The sequence below is a fragment of the Heteronotia binoei genome, chromosome 20 (assembly GCF_032191835.1).
Source record: "Heteronotia binoei isolate CCM8104 ecotype False Entrance Well chromosome 20, APGP_CSIRO_Hbin_v1, whole genome shotgun sequence".
NCBI lineage: Eukaryota > Metazoa > Chordata > Lepidosauria > Squamata > Gekkonidae > Heteronotia > Heteronotia binoei.
The window spans coordinates 23,526,174-23,541,237 of NC_083242.1; the positions used below are offsets into that span (position 1 = coordinate 23,526,174).

General features: G+C 44.0%; 1 protein-coding gene across 1 annotated transcript in view; it reads right to left on the reverse strand.

The window, feature by feature from the left end:
• Positions 1–13,994, reverse strand: part of DNAH3 (dynein axonemal heavy chain 3) — a 169,926-nt gene extending 155,932 nt beyond the window's left edge. Inside the window, exons 1-2 of the mRNA XM_060261037.1 lie at positions 13,903–13,994; positions 8,696–8,797 (exon numbers count right to left, since the gene is read on the reverse strand). Coding sequence (XP_060117020.1) covers positions 8,696–8,797; positions 13,903–13,935 — 135 coding nt within the window. The 5' untranslated portion in view covers positions 13,936–13,994. The remainder of the gene's footprint in view (positions 1–8,695; positions 8,798–13,902) is intronic.
• Positions 13,995–15,064: the final 1,070 nt, after the last annotated feature.

The following is a 15,064-nucleotide window of genomic DNA, read 5'->3' on the forward strand; positions in this document are numbered from 1 at the left end:
AACCTTGACCTGGGTGGCCCAGGCTAGCTTGATCTCGCCATATCTAAGAAGCTAAACAGGGTGAGCCCTGGTTATTATATGGAGGGGAGACCACAAAGGAAGCCCAGGGTTGCTACTCAGAGGCAGGCAAGGGCAAACCCCTCTATCAATTTTTTGCCTTGCGAACCTCATGGGGTCTCCATAAGTTGCAATGACAGCACTTTCTACCACCACATTGCGGGATTACCGAAGAGAGGGGGAAAGCTCCTATCCACTCTCTCCACCCCATGCATAAATTTATAAACCTCTATCATGTCCCTCCCCTCCCCCCATCTTCTTTTCGCTAATCTAAAAAGTCCCAGACTCTCCAGCCTTTCCTCTAAAGAATATTTTTCCCAAGCACAGCCTTGTATTAGGCTTACGCTTCTTTCTCCCTCCTAATTGCTGAGAGAGGGCTGCTTACTGCTCTCAGGTGGTCTCTCATCCAGGCAGTGCTTAGGACCAACCTGCCAAGTTTTAGCAGCAAAATGGTTTCACTTGCTTTCGGACTGCTTTCTGCTTTTACAACAGATTAAATTGGACCTCAGGAGGCCCCATTACAGTCTGAAAAATAGATCAGAGATACTTTCCTTGTCAGATGTTCTTCTGCTTATAGAATATTCAATTTCTGTTCACTGTGATCAATCATACTGCCATGATCTGAGGCCAAATACGGCCTAGAAGGCAGGGAGAAGCCTGCCTATGAGTAGATACAGGGGGCTACATCTCCCAGGACCCCTTCTGTCCCCCTGATGGGGTGAAGAGGTTTTGGAGGGAAAACTAGTCCAAGAGGAGTAGGACCTGGGAGAAAAAGCCTAAATATGCCTGGCTGGAAAGGAGGTTTGTTCTCTCTGGAAAAGGCTGCAGGAAAGAAGGCAGCAGGAGAGCTCCCTTACAGGAAAAGCTCATCAAGTCACATTAGGGCTTTTCTTTTTGTTTACACCAGCCTTTACTGTATATATATTTCACTGTTGCACTGAAAGTTTTTATTACACACCTATTGTTTGAGCACTGTAAATAAACTGTTGCTGTTGATTAACTGCCTGGGTGCTCATGTTTCCTTGGTCACGGGTAAAAGGTTTTACTAAAAGGAAGATACAGGGGCAGTTGGGTGCTCTGGGTCCTTACCAGAGTGGTGGCAGCCAGCAGCATGCCTTGCTTGAATACAGTATCGCAACTCCAAAACTGCCTACCTTCTTTTATTTACTCTCCGTAACACTGGATACCTGACCTGGATATTCCAGGCTAGCCCAGCCTCATGAGATCTCAGAAGCTAAGCAGGGTCAGCCCTGCTCAGTATTTGGATGGGAGACCCCCAAGGGTTGTGACATGGAGCCAGGTAATGGCAAACCACCTGTGAGCGTCTCCTGCCTTGAAAACCCCACAGGGTCGCCGTAAGTCAGCTGTGGCTTGATGGCGCACGCGCACACAAATACACACAACACCAGATACTGCCTTCAAGTCTCAGTATTTCAAAACAGTGTAGTGGTTAGAGCATCAGTTCTCACTCCATGAACCACAACTGCAATGACCAGAAACCAGCAAAGTCAAAATGACTACAGAATGTCCTGCGCACTACCCCTGCCAAACCCACAGAAACAGTAATATAATATATAATATATAACCATTAAATACAGACCTATAACCTTGGATACATTCACACCATTTCCTGGGATATTTATATGCATCCCAAGCACAGTGCTTGCAACACACCTGTCCTCTCATCCTTCTGGCAGTAGCTGTTATGGTGGGACCCTAAACGATAGCTCTGCCCACTTTCTTTGAACATGGGGCAAGTACTACAATGGAGGACAGCCCTCAAAAGAGCCACAGCATCGTCTCAAAGAGCCACGTGGTTCTCAAGCCCACCAAGCGGGTATCACTGGATTAGAGTGTTATACTAGAATCTGAGAAAACCACAGCTAGATTAATTCTGCCAATCCCCAGGTAGGAATCTAAAAAACAACTGTGTCAAAATACAAGATATAATTTACAAATTTTACAAAAATCTATATAATATATTGTGCAATAGCATCCAAAAATCATTCCAAAAACATGAATCACATAGAGAGCATAAAGTCCCAAACACGACCATAATTCACAAGGATGACTCCGGAAAATTCAAAAAGTCTATAGGGCTTCCAAACGGAGTCCTTCCACCAATGTCAGCTTCCAAAGGAGAAAATCTTGCCTTCATGCAATCACCGGATTAAATTGCGTTCCGCTGCATTTGCAGCTTCTTCACAAGCCAACTGACAAAGGTCCTCAGACCAGCTTCTCTTAAATGCCCATATATACAATATGGTCTGAGGACCTTTGTCAGTTGGCTTGTGAAGTAGCTGCAAATGCAGCGGAATGCGATTTAAGCCGGTGATTGCATGAAGGCAAGATTTTCTCCTTCAGAAGCCGACATTGGTGGAAGGACTCTGTTTGGAATTTACTTCTGAGTAGTGATACTCCCTATAGACTTTTTGAATTCTCCAGAGTCATCCTTGTGAATTGTGTTTGTGTTTGGGACTTTATGCTCTCTATGTGATTCATGTTTTGGGAATGATTTTTGGTTGCTATTGCACAATATATTACATAGATTTTTGTAAAATTTGTAAATTGTATCTTGTATTTTTGACAGTTGTTTTTTAGATTTCTGTTTATACTGTGTTGCCATTGTTTACTTTGCTTAATCCCCAGGTAGGGGCAGGGGGTCCCCTAGTTTGAAGGGCCTCCCACTGCTTCAGGATCATCAGAAAGGGGGGGGGGAGGGAAATGTCTGCAGGGCACTCGATTATTCCTTATGGAGACTAATTCCAATAGGGTATAATGGAAAATTGATCTGTGGGTACCTGGGGCTTTGGGGGGGAGGCTGTTATTTTATTTATTTATTTGATTTATATCCTGCCCTCCCCGCCAGAGCAGGCACACAGCGGCTGAGGTAGAGACACCAAATCTTCAGCATAACATCTGGTGACTCTCCTCAAATTCCCCCCCAAGTTTCAAAAAGATTAGACTCGAAGGTCCAATGATATGAGCCCAAAAAGAAGATGGCCCAATCCTTCATTATTCCAAATTGAGGGAAGGCATTTAAAAGGAGCGTGGTTCCTTTCAATGTGATTGCCAGAACTCCCTTCAGAGTTCAGTTGTGCTTGCCACACCCTTGCTCCTGGATCCACCCCCAAAGCCCCCAGATATTTCTCGAGCTGGACTTGGCAACCCTAAGTTAAATCCCCATTCTGCCATGAAAAGTGTAACCAAGTGCAACAACACTCTCTCCTGCAAAGGGCTGTTGTGAGGATAAAATGTGGCAGAACACATATGCTGTCCTGAGTTTCCTGAAAAAAGAACAGGATAAAAAATGTACTCACTAGATGGAAAGGAATCGAACAGTGGGATATTTCCACAGTTCACAAAGACCCTTGCTCAGGGATAACTTTGGTGCATATTTCTGCTCCTTCAGCCTCTCCTCATCATGCTGCCAGCATGCCCACTCCCATCAATAAAATATCACCCCCTCCCCCCCCCAAAAAAATGCTATTTGCAGTCATATGCACCATGACATCAAGACAATTTTCTTACAATTTCTTTCCAGAGCTATGTCAGTAATGTAAAAGAAGGAAAGACATGAGCTGGGGTAAACTGCATACTCTGATTCTCCTGTGGAGGGTGGGAAAGCCAAGATAAAAAACCTTACAATAGATCAAAATTTTCCTTTAGAACTCTTTCCAGTGAAGCATGCAATCTCAAACTCAAGATAGAGAGAATTTACAGAACTATAAAGGGAAGGAATTGGGGAAATTTGTTCACCCCAATTTACAGTAGCATCTCAGCAAATTTATTGCTGGGGGATGCCAGTCAAATCCATTCCATTTAGTTAGTTATTGTGCAACCTCCAGAGAAGTACAGTATTAAAACATAAAGTGATATATCCTGGTTGTTCAAAATGCAACACGGAGAAGGCCTTTTTTATCATCTACCATATGGTTTAGACTAGAGTGATAATGAAAAGCTCTACTGATTTTATTTTTTATTTGCAAGAGCTGATAAACCATGATTATAGCCCCAGCAGTGGATTTTGGCCTTCTGACTGACAGGACTCGCCTTATCAGTAAGGAAACAGACAGCAAATCCTTGTTGCGGGGCTGCTTGAGAGATGCTTCTCTAAGTACATTGTGTGGAGCCCTCTTCTGTTCCACTCAGACTCTGATACCACACTCCTCATTCCGCCAAGTAAAAGCTCGGGAGAGGGGGGAGTGTTGTTTCAGTGACAGAACTAGCTTCAGCAACAAGGTCCCCGTCACATGTAATAGCAGACGGGTCCTCAGAGGACACGGGAACAGGAAAGAAGACTTTAAAAAATTGATGAAACCATCTCTGGGCAGCTGCTACATTTGCAGCTCGGAGAAAAGAACGATAATCACAGTTTTAGAAGTTCTCCCCGCTAGGTGGGGGCAGCACCTCAGCTACATTCTCAAGGGGAAAATGTGAAAACAGAAACTAAGGAAGAGCTTTACAGGGGAAAGAGCTTCACACCCTGACATCTCTTAGTTGCTTTGTTTAATATCACTTGATTCACTGGTTATCCATTACTTCATCAGTTCACCATGGGTACTCATTTGTATTACAGGACATGATGGAGAGGAAATCTTATTTTGAAGGGAACTTACATAGAAATGGGCTGCAAAGCCAAAAGTGATGATAGAGGACATTTCTGCTGGTGCAGAGCTTGCCCCATTCCTGAGCCACAAGCTTGACCTGCCACCATTCCCTCTTCTTATTCTATTCTGCTCTATGTATAGCTCCAGGTTGGGAAATACCTGGAGATTTTGGGGGTGAAGCCTGAGAAGAGAGTGGGAAGGGGAGGGATTTTAATAGGGTATAAAGCAGGGGTGGCCAAACTTGCTTAATGTAAGGGCCACACATAAAATAATATACTTCTTAGTAAATTGGTCACTAGTTTGCATTTTTTGTTGTGTTACCACATGGGAGTTGCCAGCCCTAATAGTTCCCTCCCATCCTTCACATTCACTGAAGTAGGCCTCGCTCAGCATAGTAGATTTACACTCAAGTTAGCCAAGATAGTATCATGGCATTAGTAATTCTCTCTTTCTCCTTTTGTTGTTGTTGTTAAAAAACCTCTAAAAATAAATATTGCTAAGGTACCTAAAGATAAATGTTTCTAAGTAGTTCTGTGATTTTCCTTCCCCTCCCCGCAAGCTCTTGTACTAAACAAAGCAGCTCCAACTGAGTACAAATCTAGCAGGGGAAGAGTTTGTTTTAATGCTTTCCTTCTCAGTGATTTGTCCTCACTACATCCTCATGAGCGACTCTTTACCTGCTACCTCTTCGTGCGAAAAGAAGTCCTCCATTCCACCTGCAGCCACCTGAAATACCTCATGACAGAAGGCTGCTGGGGGAACAAACGATGGAACTGCACCTAGCGGACATTTCTGCCCCAAACAGCCACCATAGCTCCTTCCCCCGATAGTTTTCCTCAAAGCCACCCCTCCATCCTGCCCAGACCAACCCAAACATTGCATGACAACAAATTGCAAGGTTTTTCCAGCTCTGTGGGCCCCTGAGGGTGGTTGAGGCTCCTGGAATCCACACCCAACTCTGGTCCTGCCCTCCTATACAAGTAAGCACAAAACAAGGCATGAGAGCAGAGCAGCAGACTCATGTGCAGCGTCCAGTTTAGCAGCAGCCTATAGATATGCCTTTCTGCCCACCCTCAGCTGTTGTAGCTGAGGCAGAGAAGCACAGCACTTGGGAGACTTACAGATATGCTGGTATAAGAGGGGGAGGGTGTTGCAGCCTCTCTGAGTTCCCATCCTCTTGAATAAGGACTTGTACTGACAAACACCTTGATTGTAATCACTGCAGCATTAGCCTGTGCCGCCATGAAGAAAGGTTAAAACGCTTGGGGCTCTTTAGCTTGGAGAAACGTCGACTGCGGGGTGACATGATAGAGGTTTACAAGATTATGCATGGGATGGAGAAAGCAGAGAAAGAAGTCCTTTTCTCCCTTTCTCACAATACAAGAACTCATGGACATTCAATGAAATTGCTGAGCAGTCAGGTTAAAATGGATAAAAGGAAGTCCTTCTTCACCCAAAAGGTGATTAACATGTGGAATTCACTGCCACAGGAAGTGGTGGCGGCTACAAGCATAGCCAGCTTTAAGAGGGGATTGGATAAAAATATGCAGCAGAGGTCCATCAGTGGCTATTAGCCACAGTATATATATGTGTGTGTGTGTGTGTGTGTGTATACACACACACATTTATTGGCCACTGTATGACACAGAGTGTTGGACTGGATGGGCCACTGGCCTGATCCAACATGGCTTTTCTTATGTTCTTATGTTCATGCCATACCTTCCAGTAATGGGTGCTGGCATCTAGTGTCCTAGTTGAAGCATTTCTGAGATGGCACAGTGCCATTCTAAGGCTGGGGTTGAAGACCCAGTTCTCATTTGTCCATCCCTTGATCTTTCTGTCAGTTGCAAACAAGAAGAAGAGTTGGATTTACAAGCTTACATTCTCCTTTCCTTCCTCTCCCCACAACAGATATCCTGGGAGGTAGGTAGGGCTCAGAGAGCTCTGAGATAACTGCTCTCGAGAGGACGACTCTGAGAAAACTGGCTGACCCAAGGTCACCAAGCTGGCTGCATGCAGAAGAGTGGAAAATCAAACACAGATTAGATTCTGCACACTTAACTGCTACATCAAACTGGCTCTTGTTTTGTTTTTCTCATCTAACCACAGCTCTCAAAATTTCAGCAGGAGCTTAAAATGCACAGCAGCCTTAAAGAGCAACCACAGTCACTGATTTTCTGTGGTTCTTTGCCTTTGGTCAGCACAGAGGCTTTAAACGTGTTTGCTGCATTTGGTAATGTTTGGGTGGTCCTTTGAACTTCTCCATATGCAAGGCGTAGGCTTGTCAGTACCCCCTCCCTCATTGGGGCAGGGAATCCCCCACCCCCAGGTCCTGATGCCCACTACCACTCCAAACAGTAGCAGGAGACAAAAATTAAGAAACAGTAGCAGCACCTGCACCATTACATCATTTCCAGGGAAATCCAGAATTGACAGAGGGCAGCTCTAGGAATCACTGGAAACTCTATGATTTTAGCAAGTTTTCTCTGAAAGTGGTGTAATGGTGAACATGACATCATGCCCCCCTGGCCTGCCCCCAATCTGCCTGCCAGTTGCACAGCCTGGCAAAGCTAGCCAGGAAAAAATGTTGGGGGGGTCAATATATAATATATAATAAGGCAGCGGGATTTCTTACGAAGGTGTCTTGTGCTGTCTCACAGCTTGTCCACCTCACTTGGTATTTTCTGCTCTAGCTGGTACCTAGGGGAAGATCCACCCACTTTTCTGAGCAGGTGAACACATTCTGAAGAGATGCCTATGTGCTCATGTCATGTGCTCTACCACTCTCCCCAGCTAAGTAGGAAGCCTTTCTCCAGCACAAGGAGGTCTTCCTGTGAAGGAAGAGACTCTTCCACTGAAGGAAGGTCCCCTGGGATGAAGGAAAATGCTGCACTTCGCTGAGCAGAGTTGTAGCAGGATACATCTCATCATTTCTGAGGGCCAAATGAGACAGGATGGTATCCATGGGTTGGACCCGTGGTAAACGCTGCTGTCATTTAAAAGCAATTTTAAAATGTTGCAAGGGACTGCAGCATGGCAGGCTGAAATGCACTTGTTCCTTCCCAAGGCATCTTTTTCAAGTGCTCACAAAGTCATGTGTGGGGAAGGGTGAAGTTTCAGCTGCAGCAAAGGAGGAAATAAGAGTGCCTCAGCCCACTGCACACCAGGTTTGAGCCTGAAGTCCTTGTGGCAATTTCTAAATTGCCTTATTAGGTTTTAAAATGACAGTGGCAGCCACAGTTCGGACCTATGGATGTTGTCATGTCTAATCTGGCTCTTAATGACATAACTCTGTAAGGCAGGTTTGGCTGAGAGATAGCAACTGTTCCAAGGTCACCCAGTAAGCTTTATGTCAAATGGTGATTTGAATCTGATTCTCTCAGATCTTAGTGTGATGCTCTGACATCACACAGACTGATTAATTATTAGGAGACAGATCTGTCTACACACCCATCAGAAGGATGAAACAGTCTCCTACTTGGGAGGGAGAGAACCCACTGTGTGTCCGTCTGTGGATTAAAAAAGATCAGTTTAGATTCTGGATAAGAGGGAAGCAGAGAGACTGCTGGGAGCTGACTGGAGCACTTTGAGAGTACAGGATCTCTCTGCCTCTCTTTCTCCTGGGGGTCTGACATGGAAAAGCAGATCTGCTGCCTGGCAAGGGTGACTTTTTGCTGTGCTTTACTCATAAACAACATGGCAAATATTACAGACGCTTCCTACATTTCCAGTACTCTCTTCTCCAAAAGGAGAATGAGCAGACAAGCAGTGTCCTTAGACCCATAGAAGTAGGGAACATGCAACGGTCTTTTACCGTGCGTCTCAGCTGAATCAAATATTTGCTGACAAAACATGTTTTGTAAATGAGGAAGTTCCTGTCGTTTTACTTGGCAACCTGTTGGGCAATCCTGCCCTGCCTTTTTTTGCAGATTACCCCTTGATTCAAATAAGCAACAACTCATGTCAGAAAGTGTTGAAGCAGCCTCAGCCCAATGGGCTTGCACATTGCACAAGTAACTTGCACATACCTGATACAGTTCTGAAGGATCTGCAGAGGCTATACCGGGCAAAGGGGGTAACTCTGGTATTCCTTTGGAGTGGCTCATATTGTAAATAGAATCATTTTGCGCCTAGGAATAATAATAAAAGGTAATGTTAGTGAAAGGCCTGTAAGATTAGCCAGATATATGGAGGCACCAGTGGAGTTTGTCACTGGACAGCATAACAGAAGCAGAATTAGAACACACTTTTAAAAAATATTTGTTTCACTTAGTATATTGCATTAACTATATTCAGAATGAAGTGGACACCTTGGGAGGGCCAAAACCAGATGAGCTGAGAGGCTCATGGATTATATCTTCCTAGCATTTATAAAATGAAAATTGCTACATTAAGGTCATTCTGCTTTTGATCAGAGTCACAGCACAGAAGAGAGAAAGGGTTTCCTCATTTCCATGCTGTGTGATTTTGCCAATCAAACTGACCCTCTGCTCCCCCATGCTTCATTAGATATTTTTGGCGGGAGGGAAATGGGTCCCATATCTTTTTTTCCTTCTGGGGTTAATAGCCTGGGGTGAGCTTCAAATGGGGAAACCATGCAGGTTGTCTTTTCCAGTGACTTGGAATGTATCTTGCCTAGAAAGACCCTAAAAAAAATTACTTCATATTAATATATTATTAACAACAACAAAACAACAGCATCATTATCATGGAATTGGCAATCAACAACAGCCTCACACTGAAACCACATTTTCTTAGCACGATTAAAAGAATGAGGTAGCAGAACAGACTGCACCCTGTCAGACTAGGGGCTGAGCATCACATGATGGAATGTTCCCTATGTTAAAAACTCCCTGACACTAGAAAACCAGTACAGCATAGCAAAAAAAGGGTTTTGCCTTACTGTGCTAGCTTTCGGTTGCAAAGTCTGTCATGCAAAAGAGCATTCAGAACAGTTTGCAGCAGTGCAGAACATTCTACCATCTCTGCATTCTATCCCGGGATCACAAAATCTGTTAGTAGTCCCCAGGCCGAAGGAGGCCCGATTGAAATCAACTAGAGACAGGGCCTTCTCAATTATAGCCCCCTGCTGGTGGAACCAACTACCAGATGAAGTGAGAGCCTTGCAGAACCTTGTGCAGTTCCGCAGGGCCTGCAAGACTGTCCTCTTCCGGCTGGCATTCAATTGACTGGCACCTGTACTTAAGAGCTGTGGAAGAAGGCCATTGCCATCAGGATAGCACCAATTTAATAGTCTGTTTTTTTCTGTTTTAACTATTTTAACTGTTTTAATCATTCTTATTTTATTACTGAATGCGTAATTTTAATATCTATTAATTTAATTGTTTCTGGAATCTTGTGCTGTAAAATCCCTGAGCCTGCTTTGGTGGGGAGGGCGGGATATAAATCAAATAAATAAATAACAATCCTTTTGTTCTTCTGCATGTGAAAAACAAACTTTAGTAGGTGTCAAGTACTACACAATCCCCATTAATCATCACCTCTACGATATAATCAAATAAGGTTTATTCATCAAATTAAGACGTTACAGTTCCAAGACTGAGTCTTGGTGAAACTGACTCCCCAGGCTCAGTACACACAGATACACCCTTAAGGTCCCTGCTGTTACATGCTCAGACTAAAAACACCCAGACCTCCAGTTGATTTGCTGTAAGGAGGAAAATCTTTGAAACCAATTAGATGGTCCCCTGATTTAACTCCCATTGCAATGGATATTGTGCATTCTAATCATTGTAGACTCCTTGTTGAGGAATTCCTTAAACAAGGCCACATCTCAAGAATGATAGAATTATTATCTAACATCTTAGATCTTTTTATGTCAATCTGCTCTAAACAGTCTATGATTTATAGGGCTGAATGGAAAAACCTGGTTCGATAGTGTAGAGACCGTATTAGAAGAATTAGATCCAAACATTGTTTATTTATATGTACAAACTCACAGATCCATCTACTATGAGATGGTTTGGTGTAGTGGTTAAGCCTGCGGACTCTTATCTGGGAGAACCGGGTTTGATTCCCCACTCCTCCACTTGCACCTGCTGGAATGGCCTTGAGTTAGCCATAGCTATTGTAGGGCTCTCTCTTGTCCTTGAAAGGGCAGCTGCTGTGAGAGCCCTCTCAGCCCCACCCACCTCACAGGGTGTCTGTTGTGGGGGGAGAAGATATAGGAGATTGTAAGCCGCTCTGAGTCTCTGATTCAGGGAGAAGGGCGGGGTATAAATCTGCAATTCTTCTTCTTCTACTACTTGACCTTATATTATTAAAAAGAGAATACAAGTCTCTAATAAAGTATAAAAAATGGTTGGCCTTACATCACGGCTGGAAGACCCTTATTTCGGCCATAAACAACAATATGTCACAAGCTTTCTGGGAGCTGGTTAATGGGGGCGTCTCTCTGGAAACTAAAAGCACTTTCCCCCCCTACCAATGAAAAGCATCCCCCTTTCCCCCCTTTGTTGAACCAGCCAATGCAAATTTCTCACAGAAGCAAAAGGAGAAATCTCTGGGTAGTAGATAAGGCCTCCTGACCTTGAAAGCTGGCTGTGCCACATTCCCAGGATAGAACAGGTCACTTGTGCTTGTTATAGACATAATAAAATAGATTAGCAAGCAAGCCATCTAAGTTAACAAGAATTACATTTCAAATGTGGCCTAGACCAAAATGGATACACTAATGGCAAGTAATACATGGCAAGAATCATTCTTGACAGCAGGGTAAAAACGACCCTGAATCTGATCTCTGTGGCCACACCCAACCTTCACCCATCCCTACAGGACTTGTATCCCTATATGTATCAAGACTTTTGTAATACTGACAGCATGTAATTAACAGAACAGGTTTTCACACAACCTTATCAACTTAGACCATATTTGCTTGCTACACTGCACTTAAAGTAATTACATGTTGATGAGGTTTATTGTTATTTTGAATGCAATGCCTAATTATAAGCCATTTGTCTCCAACTCACATACCCATGGGAGCAGTTGCATATGACACATTGATAGCAAAACACCTTGGAAAGCATGTGCTATTTGTAGATCATAAGTCAGTATAATTGTACCAACAAAAAACAAGCAGCCATCCATTTCCAACCATTAATTAAAGGCTAATGATTTCAAAAGTTTTTCTGCAGATAACATACCGTACTTTACCAGCGTTGTTTACTATTATGAAAGGACACTCTATATGACTATCTGTGTATTTGCATCCATTCATGCCTTGCTCCTACAAAGATAGTTAACCTGGTCTTATCTGTACTACTGACTGTGTATTGGGGGGGGGGGGGAATCATATGACTATGATTTCTGCCTCAGCTGTCAGACCACTGGTCCATCTAACTCAGCAGTTTCCCCTCTGACTGGTAGTGGCCCTCCATATTTTTGGTCAGCAGAGAAAGGTGTTTCACAACACCTGGCACCTGAGACCCAGAGACTGAAATTATGACCTTCTATGTGCAGAACTGTCTTTGAACCACAGCCCTTCCCTGATTTAACCAGGCCAAAGAGTATTGTGCTTTGGGTTTCTTATGAACATGTAAATGCCTGTCCTGTAGCAGCACTGGACAGAAAAGCATGTGCTGTAGATGATAGGCAACTGCACAGAGAGCTGTGGGTTCAACACTCCACCTTGGAAGACGTGAACTTTCTGAGATTATCAGTTGGATAAGTTTTGTTGTGGCTGCTCTTAACAAACAGAAGCTTGTATCCCCCAGCAGCTGAAACACCTTCTTTAATTAGAAACAGGGAAGCACAATGGTATTTCCCATGCTCAGACTGTAATTACTTATAAAAAGCTAAAGGTGATCCCCTGTGCAAGCACTACTGTTTCCGACTCTGGAGTGACGTTGCTTTCACAACGTTTTCATGGCAGACTTTTTAATGGGGTGCTTTACCATTGCCTTCCCCAGTCATTTACACTTTACCCCCAGGAAGCTGGGTGCTCATTTTACTGACCTTGGAAGGATAGAAGGCTGAGTCAACCATGAGCCAGCTACCTGAACCCAGCTTCTGCTGGGATCAAACTCAGGTTGTGAGCACAGCTTGGGCTGCAGTACTGCAACTTTACCACTCTGCGCCAAGGGGCTCCTTATATCTACTGGCATTAGGAAGGCCAGGTTGTTTCTGATGGATACACGGACACATGAAGCTCCCTAATACTGTATCAGACCATTGCTCCATCAAGGTCAGTCTCATATACCCAGATTGGCACTGGGTCTCCAGGGTATCAGGCATAGGTGCTTCATATCAGCTACTGCCTCATCCTTTAAATTGGAGGTGCTGGGGATTGAATCTGGGATCTTCTGCATGCAAAGCAGATGCTCTTCCACTGAGCCATGGCCTTTCTGAAGCTCTAATGGAAAAGCCCTCCTTCTGGGGCACAGCTGCTCAGGGGCAGCACTGCTCTCCGTGGCTGTGCAGAATCAGGATCCACTGACAGACCAAGTGGACAGTATGATCTTACATGCCACAGCTCAAGCAGAACAGAGTGTAGACACAGGAAGCAGGATAGTCAGTATATCAGGGAGAATTTCTCTATGGAAATTTGTTTTACAATTATAATGTAGAAGTAGCATCATTCTCCCACTCCACTGCATTCTAGTTTCATTGACAGTGCAATCCTAAACAGAGTTACACGCTTCTAAGACAACTAGCTTCAACTGACTTAAGTTTCTAAACGCTTAGAACTGTATTGTTGTGCTCACAGCATAGCCCTCATGCCACCAGTTTTACCCTAACAGCAACCCTGTTAGGCAGGTTTGGCTGAGTGTCATTGGTCCAAGGTCAACCCAGTGAGATTTAAATGTGCATGAGGATTTGAACCTGTCTCCTCATCTAGTCCCACATTCTAACTTCTCCATCATACCAGTTCTGCATGTTAATTCTGAAAGTAGTATAATAAGGGCATTTTGGAGGAGTCAGTCAGTAAGCTAAGGGACAAAAGCTATTAAAAACTAATCCCCGGGAAGCCACTCATCCCTCATATACTGCAAAAAGAAATTCCCAAACTAATACATCTGAGCTTATCACACTTGAGCCAAATTAAAGACAGTATGCTCCACCACTTAACACCATGGAGCTTTCTGAACTGCAAATTCTGCAGCCAGGATAATGAAGGATTCTTAATCGGAGACAGAGGGCTTTACATAAGCTTTTCAAAGTCCTTGGAGAATATCATATTCATCCCAATGCCCGTGTATAATAATCCCTCACTTACCCTCACAATCTTGGGAATCTGTCTTGGCTTCATTATGAATTTTTCCTCGTCTTAATCAGTTTTCTGGATTGCTTCCAATGTCCTGATTAGATATTCTGCTTATCATAAATTCTTAGTTAACTTTATTTCAACCACCTGCAAGAACAGAAGAATCTTTTTCAGGACCTTCTCACAATCAAAATTGCCACAGGCCCCAGTTATACAACCACTTTTCAACTTCCTTCTAGCCCTCCAACTGGAAAGAAACATTTGTTTCATTCTTTTCTCTCCCCTTCTTTCCAGGCCAATTCCAGGCCGCATGCCTAGAAAAGATTTCTCTTTGTACTAATTTAGGCTCTAGGCTGATCCTGCGTTGAGCAGGGGGTTGGACTAGATGGATTGTAGGACCCCTTCAAACTCTGTGATTCTATGGATTTTCTTACCCATGTCTCAAATCCAGCCATCCCACACTAAAGTTTTTAAACATCCACACTCCAAAATTTCTTCTGTTCCCAAAGTCTCCCCATCTCACCAAACTCTTAATTACAAGATTCACCCCCTCCTTTGCTACCAGGAACGTTAAGTCTTTCGAAACTCTATCACTTCCCGTCAATCTGACTTGCCCCAACCCTGTAAACGATTCACGAGCTTCTAGAAAAGCAGGGGAAACAAAAGCCACCAAAGTGTCTCTAGGAGAAAGCAAAGCAAAACATAAGCCTGTCCAGCCCCTGGCCAACTTCTGGGTGCCTCAGAAGAGTTAGGAAAGCTCGCTGCTACCTGGTGCAATTCCAGATGACCCACTTTGGTGTCTGGTTGCTGCTTCCAGCTCAAAAAAAACTTCTGTATGTGACACACTCTCTTGCACTTCCAGTCTGGGTAACCAAGGTTACAGCATTATTGTTGCTAGGTAACACAAGAATGACTCCTTTTTCCCTGCCCTTCTCTCCCCCCCCCCCAGCTCCATATCCTTCATACAGCCTGATGGCCAGGGTTGATTGGATAACAGTTCACCCCAGGTCTGAGTCCTTTTCTGGCTGACATTATGAAACACAGTGATTGTTAACCACTAAAGGTATGATTTGCTTGGTCAATGGATTAGGAATGTGGGAGATGTGTGATTAACAAAGGAGAAGACTGAAATAAGGGGGTGGGGGTGGAACTAGGGGACACATGAGCATATCCT